Source organism: Primulina tabacum, chromosome 4 (genome assembly GCF_025594145.1).
Source record: "Primulina tabacum isolate GXHZ01 chromosome 4, ASM2559414v2, whole genome shotgun sequence".
In the NCBI taxonomy this organism is placed as follows: domain Eukaryota; kingdom Viridiplantae; phylum Streptophyta; class Magnoliopsida; order Lamiales; family Gesneriaceae; genus Primulina; species Primulina tabacum.
The window spans coordinates 48481835-48499984 of NC_134553.1; the positions used below are offsets into that span (position 1 = coordinate 48481835).

General features: G+C 32.0%; 3 protein-coding genes across 3 annotated transcripts; 2 read left to right on the forward strand and 1 right to left on the reverse strand.

Annotated features, from left to right (window-relative positions):
• Positions 1 to 3319: 3319 nt before the first annotated feature.
• On the forward strand, positions 3320 to 5856 carry LOC142543629 (transcription factor bHLH130-like). The gene is made up of 6 exons (XM_075650997.1): positions 3320 to 4366; positions 4708 to 4907; positions 4986 to 5153; positions 5236 to 5301; positions 5378 to 5446; positions 5564 to 5856. The coding sequence occupies exons 1-6, from the start codon at positions 3772 to 3774 to the stop codon at positions 5615 to 5617; spliced, it is 1152 nt and encodes a 383-aa protein (XP_075507112.1). The 5' UTR covers positions 3320 to 3771; the 3' UTR covers positions 5618 to 5856.
• Positions 5857 to 9161: 3305 nt separating this feature from the next.
• On the forward strand, positions 9162 to 9729 carry LOC142543631 (histone H3.2). The gene has a single exon (XM_075650999.1). It carries the CDS (start codon positions 9236 to 9238, stop codon positions 9644 to 9646), a length of 411 nt encoding a protein of 136 aa, XP_075507114.1. The 5' UTR covers positions 9162 to 9235; the 3' UTR covers positions 9647 to 9729.
• A 184-nt stretch (positions 9730 to 9913) lies between these two features.
• On the reverse strand, positions 9914 to 11674 carry LOC142543630 (LOB domain-containing protein 4-like). The gene is made up of 2 exons (XM_075650998.1): positions 11347 to 11674; positions 9914 to 10413 (listed from the first exon to the last, which is right to left on the reverse strand). The coding sequence occupies exons 1-2, from the start codon at positions 11530 to 11532 to the stop codon at positions 10120 to 10122; spliced, it is 480 nt and encodes a 159-aa protein (XP_075507113.1). The 5' UTR covers positions 11533 to 11674; the 3' UTR covers positions 9914 to 10119.
• Positions 11675 to 18150: the final 6476 nt, after the last annotated feature.

Consider the following 18150-nt stretch of genomic DNA (forward strand, 5'->3'; position numbering starts at 1 on the left):
CAAATAAGAGATCCATCTCATGAAATACGATTCGTGAGATGGTTTCGTACAAATTTTAGACTAACAGAAACATGTAGTTTAAGAAACATAAACGGGGACCATGCTGGTTGTCTTATCAACTTAATACATGTGAGGTCCAGTTCAATTATTATATTTTGACTTTATTTTTTTATTTAATTTTTGTGTCCATAGAAAATTCTATATATACATACATATATTTGTACGTAACCGACAAAATAAAATGTTATTTTCAGCTTTTCTTCTAAATGCTAATCATACTCTCGTGATCAAATTTATCATTTGAAAGAGAGCTAAAAGTGAAATAATGCAAACATGTAATTCACCTCACAATTACGTGGATTTATTTGTTTTTTTTTACACATATTAAAAAAAAAACAAAATTTTTTATTTTATATTTATTTAATGAGTATTTTAGTATAGACTAACATGTAAAAAAATATATATATCACAATAAGCAAGTAAGTTTACCAACACAGCGTTCCATCTAACATTTTAGAGGATTTTTATTTAAGAGAGAAAATATTTCAACAAATTTTATTGTTGTTAGAGTATATAGAATTGTGATCAATCAAATACTGCAAAGCCCTGACATTTATTACCGGTCAGAATTGGAGTCCTTAAATGATCGTTCAAATGTTGTTGTCGGGCAGATAATTCAATATCGAAATAATTTCAGAGGTTTCCAACCACGTTAAAGAGACCGGAACCGGTATTTTTTTTAAAAAAAGGTTAAATAATTAAATTTTATCAGAAAATTTCTTTTGTCAGTATTTACATATAAAAAATAGAAACATTACTTTAATTTGAAACTTAATAAAACATATTATTATATTATTGGATATTATTGTAATCTTCCCCAACGAAGATACCAACCACGGAATGCAAAGTCGTATTTAATTTCTTCCCAACACCTATCTCTTACCTAACTACGAATTATATATCCATCGACCCAATGGCGCTTACAGGAGATTTGCACAAGTTACAATTGCAATATTTTATCAATAATTTGAAAAAAAAAAAATACAATGTTTTTTGCGATTTTTATTTTCTATCTTGACAAAATACGATGTCCGTTGTGAAACTCCGGTAATAAAAGAAATTGATCTTATTTTATTAAATTTTGTGGATTTGATGGGGCCAATGAGATCCAAACATTAATTGTTTGAGTAAATATTTTGTAAGATGGTCTCGTTGCAGATTTACATCTGTAATACGGCTCAATTCGATTCATAATTTGAGCGAAAGTAATATTTTTTTTTCATAAAAAATAATATTTTTTTCATGAGTTCGGTCGAATAAAAGATATATCTCACAAAATTGAACTATAAGATGTTCTCGTTGAGGGATTTTTTTATTGGTTTAGGAGTAAATAAAATAAATAATCTGATTGACTTAATTATGATTAAACAATTAAGTATATAGGCAGGTCACCCCTATCACTCTTATAATAAAACTGCTGGGCAGTTTGGTTGTATCAATTTTTTCAGACCAAAATATCAATTGTAATTATTATTGTTGATATTATTATGTTTAGAAGAAGCTGGTCAACCAACTCAAATACAAAAATTAAATCTAATAGATATAATTTTTGAAGTTTAGATGGAAAAGTAATTAAAAAAATCCATTCCTTTATTTACTACATGGATTTTTATGAGTTTTTTTTTAAAATCACATTATTTTTTATTTCAAAATCCATTATAACGAATATAAATCGAATTATAATAATAAATTTCTGTCGTGAGATTATTTTTAAGCATACCATGAAGATAAGATTGTTAAAAAAAAATAAAAAAATTTGCTGCTTTACATCACTTGGGATAAAGAAATTGAAAATAAATACTTTCTTCTACTCAGACACCCAATCAGCTAAAACGTAAGTAATCATCCCTTTTGAACATGGGCATGGAGCAAGTGACCATTTTATTTAATGCAAAAAAATTGTGTGAGATGGTCTCACGGATCGTATTTTGTGAGACAGATCTTTTATTTGGGTCATCCATGAGAAAATATTATTTTTGTATGCAAATAATATTACTTTTTATTGTGAATATCGGTAGAGTTGACTCGTCTCACAGATAAAAAATCGTGAGATCGTCTCACAAGAGACCTACTCTTTATTTAATTAATAATTATTATCGGATTTGAATCGAAGTTTGTTGTAATCGGATTTCGAACTTTAAATCTTATCTTAAATTTGATACTTTATTGGCTGTTGTCAGAGCCGGCGATTTTGAGTCTAGTTGTAAATGGGCAGTAGATACAATTTTGAGCAAAGATGGCGTGAGGACGCTAGCAAATATATTAGAGAATGATTGGTCTTTTTTTCCCCTGTAAAATTTTTCAAAGCTAAAGCGAGAGAAAAGGGTTACAAATATAAGTAAATTGTAAGGTAATATGTGCAAAAAGAGGTTTTTGTTTAGGACAAGAGTCGAAAACTTGCTGTTTTTGGGATATCGTACCGATCTCCAAAAACATGGTCTTATTTACCATAGTTTTATCAGAACTAGTGCAGGGACGCACGCGTTGCGTGTTTGTATAATATTTTTTATAATTCATTTGATTTATATTTAAATGAGGATCAAAATATAATTATAAAAAATAGTGAGCGATTAAGCTGTAATTTTCATATAAAAATTTAAAAATAAATTGAAAAAGTAAAAGAATAAAAAATTAACCTTGGTAAGAATTGAACCTAAAATCTAAACACCAAGAAACAATGACTCTATCCGCTGAACTACATATAATTAACATTAAAATTTTAATATTTTATTAACATATATAATATAATTATTAAAACAGACCATGACACCAAAGTTAATTATTCTAAGTATCTCAAACTTAATAAAATAATATACACAGATGTTCTGTAACAATTTCGAGCAATAATCTGTGTACCATATCAATGTAAATTTACTACATGCATATCGCAAAAGAAATTTTTCCCGAGTAACCGGTTTGGAATCGGTTCCAGCATCGGTGAATCCGGAACTGATAAGCATACCTAGTTTTAAGTTAAGCTACTTAATTTATAGTTTACTGGATCTGAGGAGATAAATATATGTTGGTATAATATAATTTTACCCGTGCACGATAAAGTCTTACTATCTAGACCCGAGTCACCCAAAATTGGTCTATGTCAAGCTGAAATACAAAGAGAAAGGTCTAACGTGACCGTTGTGTAAGAAATTTCAAAGCTTCATTAATGGAAAAAATAAAAATAAAAATAAAAATAAAAATAAAATGAAATGAAAGGAAAACCGTGATCTCTGCTGGATTCTTGAGTTCCCATTTTGATCTCTCTATTTCTCTCTCACAAAGAAACCCATTAATTACCAGTCTGCGACAGCAACCATATATCTCCACTTCTTCTCCTCCACTTTGCAACTCAATATTTCGGACAAAGAATTGAGTTATTGCATATAAAAGTCCTACTGTGCTTCATGGATCATCATTATATTATTTAAAAGAACCCTGGCTTTTGCTGTCTGAATTGATTTGTTTATATATATTCCCTTTTCTTTTGTGGATGGTGATCTTATCTTATCATCTTAGTTTCAATCATTTCGTCTCCAACACCTTGTTTTTTCAAGGGCGGCATAGATAGATTCTTGGAATATTGGGCTGGGTTTTGTGTTTATATAGAATATCTCAATGCATGTGAGATCTGAAGGACTCAGAATCCTGATTCCCGCTCTTTGAGTTTGTCCTCGAATTATTCTGTTTTGCGCCGATTCTTGAAACTTTGATTCGATGAATAATCATCAGCGACTGCAAGAACAACAGCAGTTCCAGCGAAATATGATGCAGGCGCAGCAGCAAACGGGCTCTGGATTAGCCCGGTATCGATCGGCTCCGAGTTCATATTTTGCCACCCTTTTGAGCAGAAACGATTCTTCCAACCATGGCAGATCGGAAACTGAGGATTTTGAGCAGATGTTCAACCTCCGGGCTTCTAGTCCTGAGACACACAGAATCTTCTCCAGATTCATGAATTCTTCGGACAATATTCGAGAACAGCAGTTACAGATACAGCCGCAATCTCAGTCGAACTCTCCGTTTCTGCCACCTAGGAAAGAGACAGAATCCAATCAGTTGCAGAGGCAGAAGAGCCATGATTATTCATCAGTTTCTCAGATGATGTATCATAATCATAGCTCCGAAGCTGAAAACTCTGTCATGAACAATTCGTGTAACAGTTTACTAGGTTCCATTAGCTCTAACCGAGTCGCGCAGATCAAGATGGAAGACGGTGGCCGCATCAGCGGTCGCTTCGACGGCAGCTCAAATCTCATCCGACATAGCAGTTCACCAGCTGGACTATTTGCTAGCATAAATATCGAAAATGGTAATGTATTTCGTTTCACCTTTTAACCTGTCATGTAAATTATATGACAGGTTTCTCAAGTGAAGTTTATTTAAAAAATATACACTCCAACCCGTTATTTGTCATTTTTCTCAAGTATCAAACAGGAAAAATCTCCCTTCTGCTAATGTCAATCAGATTTTGTAGTTTCAATCTGATAAACAGAAGCATGTATAAATTGAGTTTTCGATACGGAGTAAACTCGATTCCAAACGAGTTCTAACGATTCACAGAATTCCTCACAACGAGAGGAATGGGGAATCTTGGGCCTAATGCAGAAACATTACCACTTTTCTCTTCAATGCATCCTTTTTTTTCTCCAGGAATCATGACTCCAATATCTGAAATTTCGAGCAAAGACCTCGGAGATAACGGTCCAGGCGACACCCATTTTGACGATGATCATGCTGATTATAACGAATATATCCAAGGACGTTTCTCTGTTAACTCATGGGAGGACTCAGAGATTATGTCCGATAATTTCCTCAATTCAAACAAGAGCGTCAATACCTCAGATGACCAGGTTCTTGCATAGTGATCCTTCTTCTTTTTCAGATTATTTCAGTCTTATGATGTTTAAATCATGAGCTGTAATGAGCAGAACACCGAAATCGGAAACCACCCCACGTCTTTGTTATCTCATCACCTAAGTTTACCGAGAAGTTCCGCCGAATTATCCGCGATGGAGAAGCTGTTGCAAGATTCGGTACCATGTAGAACCAGAGCAAAAAGGGGCTGTGCCACCCACCCTCGAAGCATTGCTGAAAGAGTAACGATTTCTTAGATAAAAATGGAGTTTCGAAGCGTGAAAACTTTTTAGTTTTTCATAAAGGTTGATTAAATTATTTCAGGTCAGAAGAACCAAGATCAGTGAGCGCATGAGGAAATTGCAAGAACTTGTTCCCAACATGGAAAAGGTATACCAAACTTTTCCCACAACATTTGCTAATATTCAAAACAGATGTTTCTTCACGTTTCGATCGATTCGTGCAGCAAACGAATACATCAGATATGTTGGATTTAGCTGTTGATTACATTAAGGATCTTCAGACACAAGTAAAGGTAGACAGACATCTAGAATGACTTCAAATTCAAGCACTTCATTTTTGTGTGTGACAAAATCCATGTGTTTTCACCGTTATCTCATTCGTTTTTTTCCCTGATCTATGAACTTCACAGGCACTCTCGGATAATCGCGCAAAATGTACGTGCTTTGCAAAGCAGAGACCATAGATCGAACGGCTCCAATATCAGGATCAAGAAATGCTTGTGAGGGAGAAACAACTGGAGTAGAAGAAGCCTAACTTAGCATTATGGTGGAGCAAAAGAGGGTAGAATGGTCATTTAGTATGCCAACAAACAGAACTGGTTGTATGAAATATGAATATTTCTTTATGGATTCTATTGTAAGATTATGGCATTACACATATTTGGAAATTTATATTCTACATTCAAAAAAAGACACTGATCACCACTGCTAATTAAGATGCTAAAATTATGATCTATTTTAATAAATTGATTTTCAAATGCATTCTCGATTAACCGCGACGTATTATTTTTTAAAAAATTCTAAAAAAAAACATTTCGAAATAATCTGTGCTTATTTCTGACATATATATAAAGAATTGATACAACTTAGAATATATTATATCTGCCCGGCCCTCTCATTTCATCGTCCAACAACCCATCTCGAGTCCTTCCGCAAGTCGGCATCTTCCGGCTAAAGCAGCGAACTCTCGATCCTAAAAACTATGCATAAGACAAGACATGACAGAGAACAAGGGTTGTCCTGTATTTGAGACTTTGAATGAGTGGCAAGCATATTTTGTACATACAACCGAATCTAAGAAAAAGGGAGAAGTAAGTCCCTTACGTGGATCGGACTAAATGTGGTCCAATTTTCACTATGGCGTGGCTTATTTTCCGCTGGAACATTTTGAATTGTATTGTGGACAAGCACAAAATGCTTGAGAAATTATGTGTGGGTTTGGTTCTGTGGACCCTCTAAAGTTCCACTTTACCCCTTATCTCCATCCCACTACACTCAATTTCGTTTCCAATTGCTTATTCTTTGCTATTTCAAGTTTTTTTTTTCTTTGCTATTTCAAGTTAAGAATTCAGAATGTCTCCAATTCAGTAAAAATAAATAAAATAAAATAATGTAGTTCATCATATAAAGATTACATGTTTATGTTTTTGGGTTATGATTCTTTGAGAACACCGAAAATTTTTTTAAAGATTATCCGGAACACTGTATAATTCAATAATTATGTTTCAGATGTTGTACGATTTAAAAGATGTAAGTTACTGTGTTATCATTATTTACAGACTTGGGTACATATTATAGGATAACACTTTTTTCCCCTATTACTATATGAATGAATCGCTTTCAAATTTGTTTGGAGAGAGAGCTTTGGTTATTATAAAGATAGAAACTCGTGATGCATAAAAAAATATAATTAGATTCTTCGAATCAAATATAAACATTTAAGTGGAACAAGATTACAGGCTTACACTTTACATTATCGAGAATAAATTTTTTTAACCTTGTTTTTAAATATTTATCGCATGCAAAGATATTCGCTAAAATATTCGTACCGGTCGGTCACATATGGCTATGCATGACTCCTTTCAATAGTGGACACTAAGCATGCTAATGGACCTGAACAAGATGAGAATGAGCACCACCATGAAAAATACCGTGCGCTCGATTTTGGATCGAAAAAAGTTCGAACATGTCTGAGTTCGGCTCGAATTTGATAAGTTCGAATACGAATCAAAATATTTTTCCAGCTGGCTCGTTTACATTTCTAGCTGACACCTTTTTTTTTTTTTGTTATTCCTTTTAGTCAAATTTGCAAGAAATATCGGTGTTAATCCTAAGATGGAGCTTTTTTAACCAAAATCTGTAACTCGTGATAATCATATAATTTCATTGTTTTAAAAACACCCAAGACGGTATGTTTTCGATGACTTTTCATCAAGATTTCAAATAACGTTTTTCGGATAATTGCACTAGCTCGAGTCATGGGAATAGAACACTGAACTTAGCTTTGATATAAGATCTTATAGGATTGATTGCTTGCAAATTTAATAAAAAACAAACATTTTGGTAAAATGTTAATATTAGATCATACGACAATAATAATAATACGTACATATATATGTATATCCGTGTGTATAATGAAATCATATTTTTATGTTTGTTTAATATATACTTATAATTGAAGAGAAAAGGAAAGTCATAATTATATTGGTAAAGACGGTCTCACGAATGTTTATCTGTGAGATGAGTCAATTCTACCGATATTCACAATAGAAAATAATACTCTTAGCATAAAAAGTAATATTTTTTCATGGATGACCCACATAAGAGATCTGTCTCATAATATACGACCCGTGAGACCGTCTCACACAAGTTTTTGTCATTGGTAAAAGTACCTTTCATCAAATAAGATGCAAGTTAAGGTTATGTTTATATTCGTTGTTGTATGATCTTTCACCATTATTGAAAACAAGAATTTTCGTTGACGTCAATATATACTCTATTTTTAAGTCACATAAAATCTTATATTCGAAAGAATTCTTCTATGTTAACAAATTTTAGTTGTCTCTCTGTCATAATCGTGGATTTAGCCGTGACCAACGTATCAGTCAAATTTTTTGGTGCATATACTGTGCGCGTGTGCGGGCATATATACCTCAAAAAGGTCGAATTGTCTGCTGATGCTGTGTGTTAAATCCTTGTCCCTTGGAATGTCCCCAAAAAGAAAGTTGCGACTTCAGTACAAAGTTTGAAGCGCGATTTAACCGTCTTTCTATTGGATATTTGGATTTTCTGGTATTGGGCTTGTGTGGATTTAACTTTGGTTTCCAAACTAGTTTTTATTGGATCTCGATAAGATTTTCAGGCACGAGAAATACTAAATCTTAAATTACCAAAAAAAATTCAAATATACATATTAACTTGTTAATATAATTATTTTTTTAAAAAAAATTTAAACTATTTCGTTACACAATGCTAGTCAATCAAAACACAATTTAGTTCCAATGGTAGGATGACGGAAGATATAAAATATGAATAGTAAATCCATATGTATGATTAACATAGCGAATATACGCAGTAAGAGTAGGTCTCTTGTGAGACGATCTCACGAATCTCAATAAAAAGTATAACTCTTAGCATAAAAAATAATACTTTTTAATGGATGACCTAAATACGAGATCCGTCTCATAAAATACGACCCGTGAAACCGTCTCAAACAAATTTTGCAATGGAATAAACGTCTTATGTTTGACATTAAAGGGTGTCATAGAAATTATTGTTATCTTTATAGAAGGATATCGAGGAAGACCAAATGATCTTTCGAAACTCATTTATAAAAAGTGATATATAGACGAGTAATTTGTTAATATCAATTTTTTTATTTCCGAATTTTATTTCTTTGCATATTATTGCTAATCAATCAAAAAAAAGATATAGTATTATTATATTTTTTAGCTAGGAAATAATAAATAAATTATTGTTAGAATCAGAGAAGTTTCACTTTAATCAATCTTGACCATCAAACACAGCACAATCAACGGTCACTGTCGTATGTAACGCCCCACAAAAGATCGTTTCCCATTGGCTATTCAGTAAACACTCAGATCGCAAGCCCACCGATATAAGAAATCGAGATCGTCCACTCATATCCTATCCAACGGCCCAAATTGTCCATTTCCCCTAAAAGCATCCCAAATTCCCTCTAAAATTTCCCTATAAATCCCACCCAAATCTTCAGTAGCATCACCGTTTTCATCCGTCAGTAGCAAATACCGTCAAATTTTCATCGCCAGAAATCCTTATCGATGGCTCGTACGAAGCAGACGGCGAGGAAATCCACCGGCGGGAAGGCACCCAGGAAGCAGCTGGCGACGAAGGCGGCGAGAAAATCCGCCCCGGCCACCGGAGGCGTGAAGAAGCCGCACAGATTCCGTCCAGGGACGGTGGCTCTGAGGGAGATCCGAAAGTATCAGAAGAGTACCGAGTTGCTCATCAGGAAGCTGCCCTTTCAGAGGCTTGTGAGGGAGATTGCCCAGGATTTCAAGACCGACCTTCGCTTCCAGAGCTCCGCCGTGGCGGCGCTTCAGGAAGCTGCAGAGGCGTATCTTGTGGGTTTGTTTGAAGATACGAACTTGTGCGCTATTCATGCTAAAAGGGTCACCATTATGCCTAAGGATATTCAGTTAGCGAGGAGAATTAGGGGTGAGAGAGCTTAAGATTTTAGATGCAGAATCGTTTCTGGGTTTTTGTTATTGGAATTGTTAGAATCAAGAATGTGGATGAAATGGGTTTCATGTGAGAATTTATCATTGATTAATGGCATTTTTCAATTTGGTAATTTATGATGCAATATTGAGGAAACATCAACTTGCCAAACGAGTAACATGTGAGATTTTTAGTGTCAAATTATGTTGGATTAAATTTATGTAGCAACTTTTCTTTAAACTTTAAACTATGTTTGGCGCTACAGTTTTCCTGTATTTCTTATGTTTATTCAGTTTGGGCTGTGAACTTCTGAAAAATATGTTTCAGAGATGATGTTTAGATAGTTTACAAGTCTCTGCGTAGTATAAATACGAGTCATAACTCGAATTAGATATACGGTGGTTTTCATAATCATCATCTCTTTAACAAAGAGAGATCGCATGCATCATAAAAATATCAGTAGAACAAAATGGAGAAAATAATACTATGCCCAGAAGGAGGGATACTGATTCAGATGATCCGCCATGTCCATGCTAAAAAAGGACTTGACCTGCTGAGAAGGTGTGCTCGGCAAATCTGCCACGGTCCACGCAAAGTGTCGCACGCTCATGCGTGCTACTTCGGCCTGTGCAAGTGCTAGCTGTGCCTGAAGAACTTCTACTTGCTGCTGCAGTGATGATATAGCCCCCACACATCCATACACCGGATCTCTCAGTCGAGCATTCGCTTCGTATACCATGGAACTTACGAAGTCGCCTCGCTGATGCTCGGGTAATTCCTGCATCAATTTTTTTAAGTTTCGAATCGGCTATTAGATAAATCAAATATAATGATTTTGGTGGAAATTGAACCTTGGATTTATTAGGATTCTGTCTATATTCTATTTATAACAACTGATGTTGGGAAATTTCAAGCTAACATTAGCACTTGTCACAGCTATGTTACAAATAAAAAGGTTAACGTACTAATGTAGTATAATATTGATGATGTTAGGAAAAACAAGTGTAACACCAAAAAAACCAAGATTGTATCTAACTCTAGCACTTGTCACAGCGATCTTATGCATATAAATTTTCATCTACTCACGTCAAAACTACATGATCATATGAGTCACTTATATTTCACTGGAAAGCTCATGTATAGTTTGAGGATGCAAAAGCTGTCTGACTATAAGAAGGCATTTTCTTAAATAAATAGTTATCAAAATTATTTTGCAAATTTTCCCATTTGAAATTCTTATCCCTAGTGTCTGATGAGATAGATTGAGATCGGCAACGTTTTTGACACAAAAATATATGTACTTAAAAAAATATAATTTTGCCAATTATACATATGAAACAATTTTAATTTTTTACCTCTCAATTTTTGACTCTGCCACCGACGAGGATCTTACGTCATTACAGCGCCGTAGTTGAAGAAATCAATTAGAAATTGTAAAATATATCTATATCTATATATCGATATATAGACATGTATATCTCCAAGATATATATCTATATCTATATATACATGTATATGTGTATATACATGTATATTACAATGGCGTGTTATCTTTGAAACTTTAGCTAAAAAATTCAGAATAAATTTTAAATTCTTTTAGTCAATCGGCCAAATCAGTACGTAGGTTTTAATTCTTTCTGTATTATAAACAAATAAATTAATCAAAATTGAAAAGAAAGCAAGAGAAAGCCAAGCGGTAATAATATAATACCTGAAGCATCTTGTTGATATTGCTAGCACCAAAGACCTTGTGCACACCGGCGAACTTGTGGGGTTCCGCCGCCGGGAAATACGGCGCAAAGAGGCAATCCTCCACGCATCTCCGCCGAAGCAGCTTGCAAGCCGCGCATGGGGACACCGTCCCTTGTTTTTTGCCACTCTTCTCCTTCATTAGCATCCGATATATTTAGAATTTTACCAAATGACTAAATATTCAAAGCTTTCTTGATCTTCATTCTTGTATGCCACACTTATATCTGAAGGGTTTTTTTTTTGCTGACAATTTTTGCATCAAATTTGCTATATATGATGAATGAAGAGGGAAGATATGGGGAATTTTATAGATTATTATTACTCGGGGAGGTGGTGTAAAATCTTTGCTAGGTCCCACCATTGGGAAGAACTTGGATTCTGCTCAAGAAATTGTGTTAAATCTTCGTTTACTTTTTGTCCCCAAGACTTGATTTTTATCGTACTAATTAATTGAGAAAAATAAATAAATTTACTTTGATTAATTCTCAGTGGTTATGAGGTATAATGCCATTAAATATACAATCATATATTAAAATAATGCAGTAGTGAAAGTGAGATAATTTTGCATTTCTTTTGAAAATCGATCATCTTCCATATATATTAAACGAGAGATCGTAAAATAATTAATTTAATTGTTTTATTGATCAAATTTCGATTAAAACTTTATATTGCATAGTAATTATTGTGTTGTTATCCCTTAGGACATGAAAATATAAAATTAGACCGTTGTTCGGTTTAAAAAATTTAAATTTGATTATGACTAAATATTATTTTTTGATAAATCGGTGGTGATTGGTTGTGAATTAACTAAATTAGTGATTTATTTATAAGTCTTAATATAAATTGAGTAGGTCTTTTGTGAAACGGACTCACGAATCTTTATTTATGAGACGAATCAATTCAACCGATATTCACAATGTAATATTTTTTTTCATGGATGACATAAATAAGAGATCCGTCTCACAAAATACGATCCGTCAGACAGTCTCACACAAGTTTTTGCCATATAAATTAGATAATTTTCGAAAATAACATAAAATTTTAAACTTATATCTATGTAAGTTACAAATGCAAATATATATGTCTTGATCAATCTGATTTGATCAATATTTTTTATTGGTCCCACAGGTATAAATCACTAATAGTGGCTAATAATTAATTATAGTGTCGACGAGTTAGATAAATTTATAAATATTTGGCTAACATAACCTCCATAAATAAATAAATTGGATAAAAAAATTAATAAACAGACGCAAAAAAAAAAAGTTCTTTTAATGGAATCGTATAATTATATACATTTAATTAAAATTTATGGAGTGTATATATTGTCATATTCTGTTGAGTAGGGAAATATTTAGATGATTTTTAACAGATATTACACATAAATTAATTTAATATTCGTTAAGATATTTTTTTATGTTAATATTAGGCTTACGAAAAATATTGGCACTTTGATCATAATACTAGAATATTCAAAATGTATTTTTCAATTCATCTCTGTAAATTCAATGAAAAGTGGAGTAAATGACGCGAGTAGGGGTAAATGCATATGTAGTAAATTTTAAATTTCAAATAAGATATATTCGAGCGCTCATACTTGGTTTGAAGCTTGATTAGTTTAAAATTTGTTGATTGAATTTGGCTCGAAATATGAACGCATTCACAAGTTATTTGAAATATTGTTCGAAAATAAAAATTCGAAAAGCTTACAAGATGATTCAATTCGTTTATACCTCTAGACACAAGTTTCTTATATAAATTATGGAAAATTTAATTATCATGGAATGCAAAGAATTCAATTATTGAAAAGCAATAATTGTCCATGTTGAATGTTGAAAGAGAAACCGAAATGTGACATTTGAGCTGATATGTCGTTTAAAAAATTTAAGTTGTACCGTTATCACCAGCTATAACTTTTGCTGAAACTGCAAACGTTATATCGTACATTTTGCCAATTTTAATTTTTTTTTCACGAAAATACTGATGTGACATTACGCGTATCGATCTACATTATGGTAGAGCTACATTAGGACTCTTTAGAGAAAACAAAGATTAAAAAAAAAAAAACAAAGATAGTAGACTAATTTAAAATTCGATAATTTTTAAATTTGTAATACCTTTTTCCTTATGGTTGTTGGAGTCATTTTGACTAATTTAATTTTTGTGTCGGATGCTCTCTATTCTAAAACCTTGTTCATGCGTGCTATGTATATGTATGAATTTAGTTCCAAGTGACACTCGAATAATTTTTGTCACCAAATATTATGTTCCTTGTGAAAACAAAATTAATACATTTTAGAGATAACGTTAGTTAATGTCACATTTTAATAATATAATACCAAAAAATATTCTAAAAGTTAATGTAATAATATAAACACTTATCTTAATATCTAAAATAAGAGATATCTCTCTCTCAAAAAAAAGAAAAAAAAAAGGAAAAAAAAGTTGAATTGAGCTTGAGCTGCGACTAAGGTCACTGACATTCTTAGATTCAAGAAATCATCAATTTCTATATATAATTTATTTATTTATTTTTTATAGAAAATATCACTTTTGGAAAAATATTTTTTGTTGGGATCAATTGTTGTCGAGGCATACATTAATCATTAAATAGTGACATTTTGTAGAAAAATTCACTTTTCTTAAAAAATGTTTGTCCACTATTTAATACAATATCGATTTTTTTTTAAAAAAATAATAAATATATATCGAAAAATATTTTATAAATAATATATAATTAATCCCGAGGTCCCAAGGCTGGGACATTTCATAATTATGTTCAGTTATGATTGGGGGCAGTGGAACAAATAATTAATGGATGGGTTAACTAACTACCAAATACAGTTGAAATACTTGTGTGGCCACAACCATTATGACATTTAATGATGTATGCTAAAGGATGTTAGGATTCTCCGACACTTTTAAATCAATATATGCTATTAAATATATCCATTTATTATTATTATTATTATTATATATATATTTAATTATTATATATTTGTAATATTTAATGATATTGACATAAAGATTTCTGAAATGTTTTTATATATTGATGATACCAAAATTTTATCTCGGGTTCGATCTGGAGAGCGAGTCTTCAAATCGTCACGGTTGATTGGGTCGGGTCGGAATCATGATCTCTCCACAAATAGAAAAAGGGTTAGAGGACGTCAGAGACTATCTGGCATGACCCACCGATGCTTAATTCAGTTCGAGGAGTAAACTTAAGGGCGTAATATAATAATGTTAAATGAATAATGGAGTATCCATGAATCAAACTGTATGCCAAGACATGATATTTATAGGGGGATGATGAGCTTTCCTGCTAGGGTAGAACTCCTTTCGAGATACGATCCTCGCCTGGCCTGGGATAAGGGATTTCAAACACCAGAACTCTAGCTCGATAACGGCTAGAACTCTATCTTATCTTGTCTCGATTTACCCGTATCCCGCATTTATTGGGTCCCTTATCTCTTGATGAATATATCTTCCTTTATTTTCCATATTAGGGTCCTGAATTCCCGACCCCTGGGTTGGTTCGGGATTGTGGGCTAGGGGCTGTGGGCTTGGCTTCCTATCTTTTTGATGGGTTGAGGGTCATTCCGAGGTGGCCACGGATCCCCCCAGATGTGCTAAACTTAGGGGGCATCATATATGATATATTTTTAGGCATTTTACTTTATTTTTTGTTGAAGTATTATCTAGAAATTTTTCCGTGCGCTTGTAAGCGGCGGTGTACGATTTTCGAACTCATGTCCTTCTTCTCTTGATATATGGTGTTGCTAATGTAAAAAAAAAAAATGATATTCGTCGTTTCATCGGTTGTAACTTTTGGTAATAAATCGTATGTGTGTTACTAAAAGTTGATTCATTATTATCAATGTAGCCCGCTAAATCGAGGAAATAAGAGGTAAAGCAAACAATGTGGAGCCGAGTAGGTAACTACCAAATAAAATATGGTTTCCTATTTGTAATATTAATAATAATGTTCAATTAATATTCTTAAATATTTAATTAATTTTCTAGATATTACCTTTAATTTCACTCCCCTTTCTAAAAGTTGCTGTATGAGTGCTCCAAAGATATCAGTTGGACATAATTCTGTTAGTTCAAGCGAAAACTACATAATATAATTGTACTCTTAAATAAATAGTAGATACTTTAGACGTCAACATAATCATCTTTTTATACCCGAGTTGATGCACATAATCAAGTTAAAACTGCTAGTCTGACTCCATCGTCTTCGATAGGAAGAATCACTCGCTGAGAGACTAATGTATCGAAGATCTGTCTATCAAAATTGAAAACATAACAAGTAGAGAATACAAAAGGACTCGGTCATGCTTAAATTGGCAAACACTTGTACATTTCTTTAAATATATGACAACTCAATGAAAATAAACCTAAACAAAGCAGGTTAGGGAGTATGCCCAAAAGTCTGGGGGAGTCGCAGTCTAAGTAAGGAGAGAAAAACTACTAACATAAAGAAAAATCATAGAGTCGTGCCTAATAAATTTTTACTTTCGGTGAGAAATGAATCAGAAATGTCACGGATAAATTCAATCAATATTACCTTCTAATTAACATATAGTCTTATATTTTCGGAAAATTGTTGAATTGTCTTGTAAGTTGTCATGTTTTTTATTTTCGTCATTTAACTTGATAAAGCTGGATCTTAATCATGTAACTTTGATTTTGTTGGTTTTTGTTATATTCTTATTTCGTTGGGCACTAACATGATGTCGAAAAATATTAATGTGACCGAAACAAATTAAAAGCAAAAAAAAAAAAAAAAACACAAAGTTCTAATAAGTAAATTTGACAAGTTAGATGACGGAAATAGAAAAGAAGGATAACTTAGATAACTAATTGGTTATGAAAAAAACTTGTGTGAGACGGTCTCACGAGTCGTATTTTGTGAGACATATATCTTATTCGGGTCATCCATGAAAAAATATTACTTTTTATACTAAGAGTATTACTTTTTATTGTGAATATCGTTAGGATTGATCCGTCTCACAAATAAAGATTCGTGAGATCGTTTCACAAGAGACCTATTCATTAGTTATTTTCAATATTTTAATATTCACCAATTACATTAAATTTCCTAATACTTGACTTGAGTGACGGATATATATATATATATACTTTACACTCTTAACCCTTATATTTTTTTTATAATCCAAAATTACCCTTTAAATCCACAATCAAACCCAATATTTTGCAAACATTTCAATAACGGTATTTTTTGTTTTGTTTTGTTTTTTTTTTTTAAATACTATTTACCAAATACTCTACCTTAAATTTTTCTTCATTTTTCATTTTTATTTTCAAACAATACTCACTTCTTAGCAATCAATAAATTTAACCACTTCTCCAAAAATATGAATTTTGAAACACTCCCTAATAAGAGCTATACATAGTAGATTGTTTAGTATAACTCTATCTGATATCAAAATCTTAAGTTTGAGACGAAGGCTCATGTTCAAGAATCAATTATATCAATCTCATCCCCCAACAAAAAAAAAATTATTACTAAAACAAAATATCACTTCAAAAAATACATTCTATGATTAAAATAAATACATTTGATCGATAAAAGTGAAGTTTAACAGAAACTATCACATTGTAAAACAAATAAAAACAAAGATTTGTAAAATAAAAGAGACTGTATCGGTTTATGAAAGTTCAGATGAAATCATTTTACGTCTTTTTTTTTTTATTTCGAAAATACAACAGATTTGCACATTCCCATTTCAGGGGAGATTTAAATATATATTTTAACAATAATCTTTTTCCACACAACACCCATTTTTCTTTAAAAATTAGGGTTTAATTTGACATCCAAAAAGATTATGATAAGATCTCGCTTTGAGGTCGTTAATAGATATATTACAATATAAAAATTAAATAAAAGACAAAAGGTAAAGTCATATATTGTAAGCCAAAATTTCAAATGGCTTGTCTGAAGGGGCGGGATCGATAATTGTTCATGTGCATGTGCAATAATTCTGTTTTAGGAGCATAAAAAGTTTCTCGAATATTTTATGAAAAGTCGGTCTATATTATTATATACAGTTTTAAAGATAAACAAACCATTTCTGCTTAATTTTAATACAAGAAAAAATTCCAAAAATCATCCCCTAAGTTAGCATGGATAAGATTAAATCAGTCAAGAATTGATCTTATTGTAATAAATTATTATTATTATTATTATTATTATTATTATTATTATTATTATTATTGTTTTTGCAAATATACATCGATATTCTTCGGAGTGCTGATATAGTTTTGGGTGAAAAAATTGTAAATTCGTACTTAAATTGTCCTCAAAGCGATTTTGATCCTTCAAGTAGATGAATTTTGTATTCGGCCGTTGATTTGCTTGTTTCGTAATTTTAGATTTGCAATTTTATATATTTATCCATAGGGGTGTTGATGCGGTACTAACGTGATACCAACCTTTGTTATTGTGACTGATGACATGTCAACATTCCAACGAAAAATGACAAAATGAATAGGGATAATAGATTAAAATTGAATATTTTCCCTTGATATAATTGTATGTTTCCCGGGAGCAGAGACACAATTATTAAATATTATGAACAAATTTTTTTTTTAAAATCTGAAAAAGTAATATGTGAACTATTTCAGACTTTAATTAGGTCAAAGGACCGAACGATGCTAGGGCCGACAATAAAATAAATTTGAAATAATTAACTAACTTATCAAGCCATTTATTTGCCGAAATAAAATACGAATT

Bases quoted from the DNA above. Each gene is read 5' to 3' on its own strand.
- LOC142543630 (XM_075650998.1), bottom strand. From the start codon at position 11,532: ATGCTAATGAAGGAGAAGAGTGGCAAAAAACAAGGGACGGTGTCCCCA. The intron at 10,414-11,346 runs GTATTATATTAT...AAATTGATGCAG, and splicing joins ATATCAACAAGATGCTTCAG to GAATTACCCGAGCATCAGCG.
- LOC142543629 (XM_075650997.1), top strand. From the start codon at position 3,772: ATGAATAATCATCAGCGACTGCAAGAACAACAGCAGTTCCAGCGAAAT. The intron at 4,367-4,707 runs GTAATGTATTTC...TTTTTTCTCCAG, and splicing joins TAGCATAAATATCGAAAATG to GAATCATGACTCCAATATCT. The intron at 5,302-5,377 runs GTATACCAAACT...CGATTCGTGCAG, and splicing joins TTGTTCCCAACATGGAAAAG to CAAACGAATACATCAGATAT.
- LOC142543631 (XM_075650999.1), top strand. From the start codon at position 9,236: ATGGCTCGTACGAAGCAGACGGCGAGGAAATCCACCGGCGGGAAGGCA.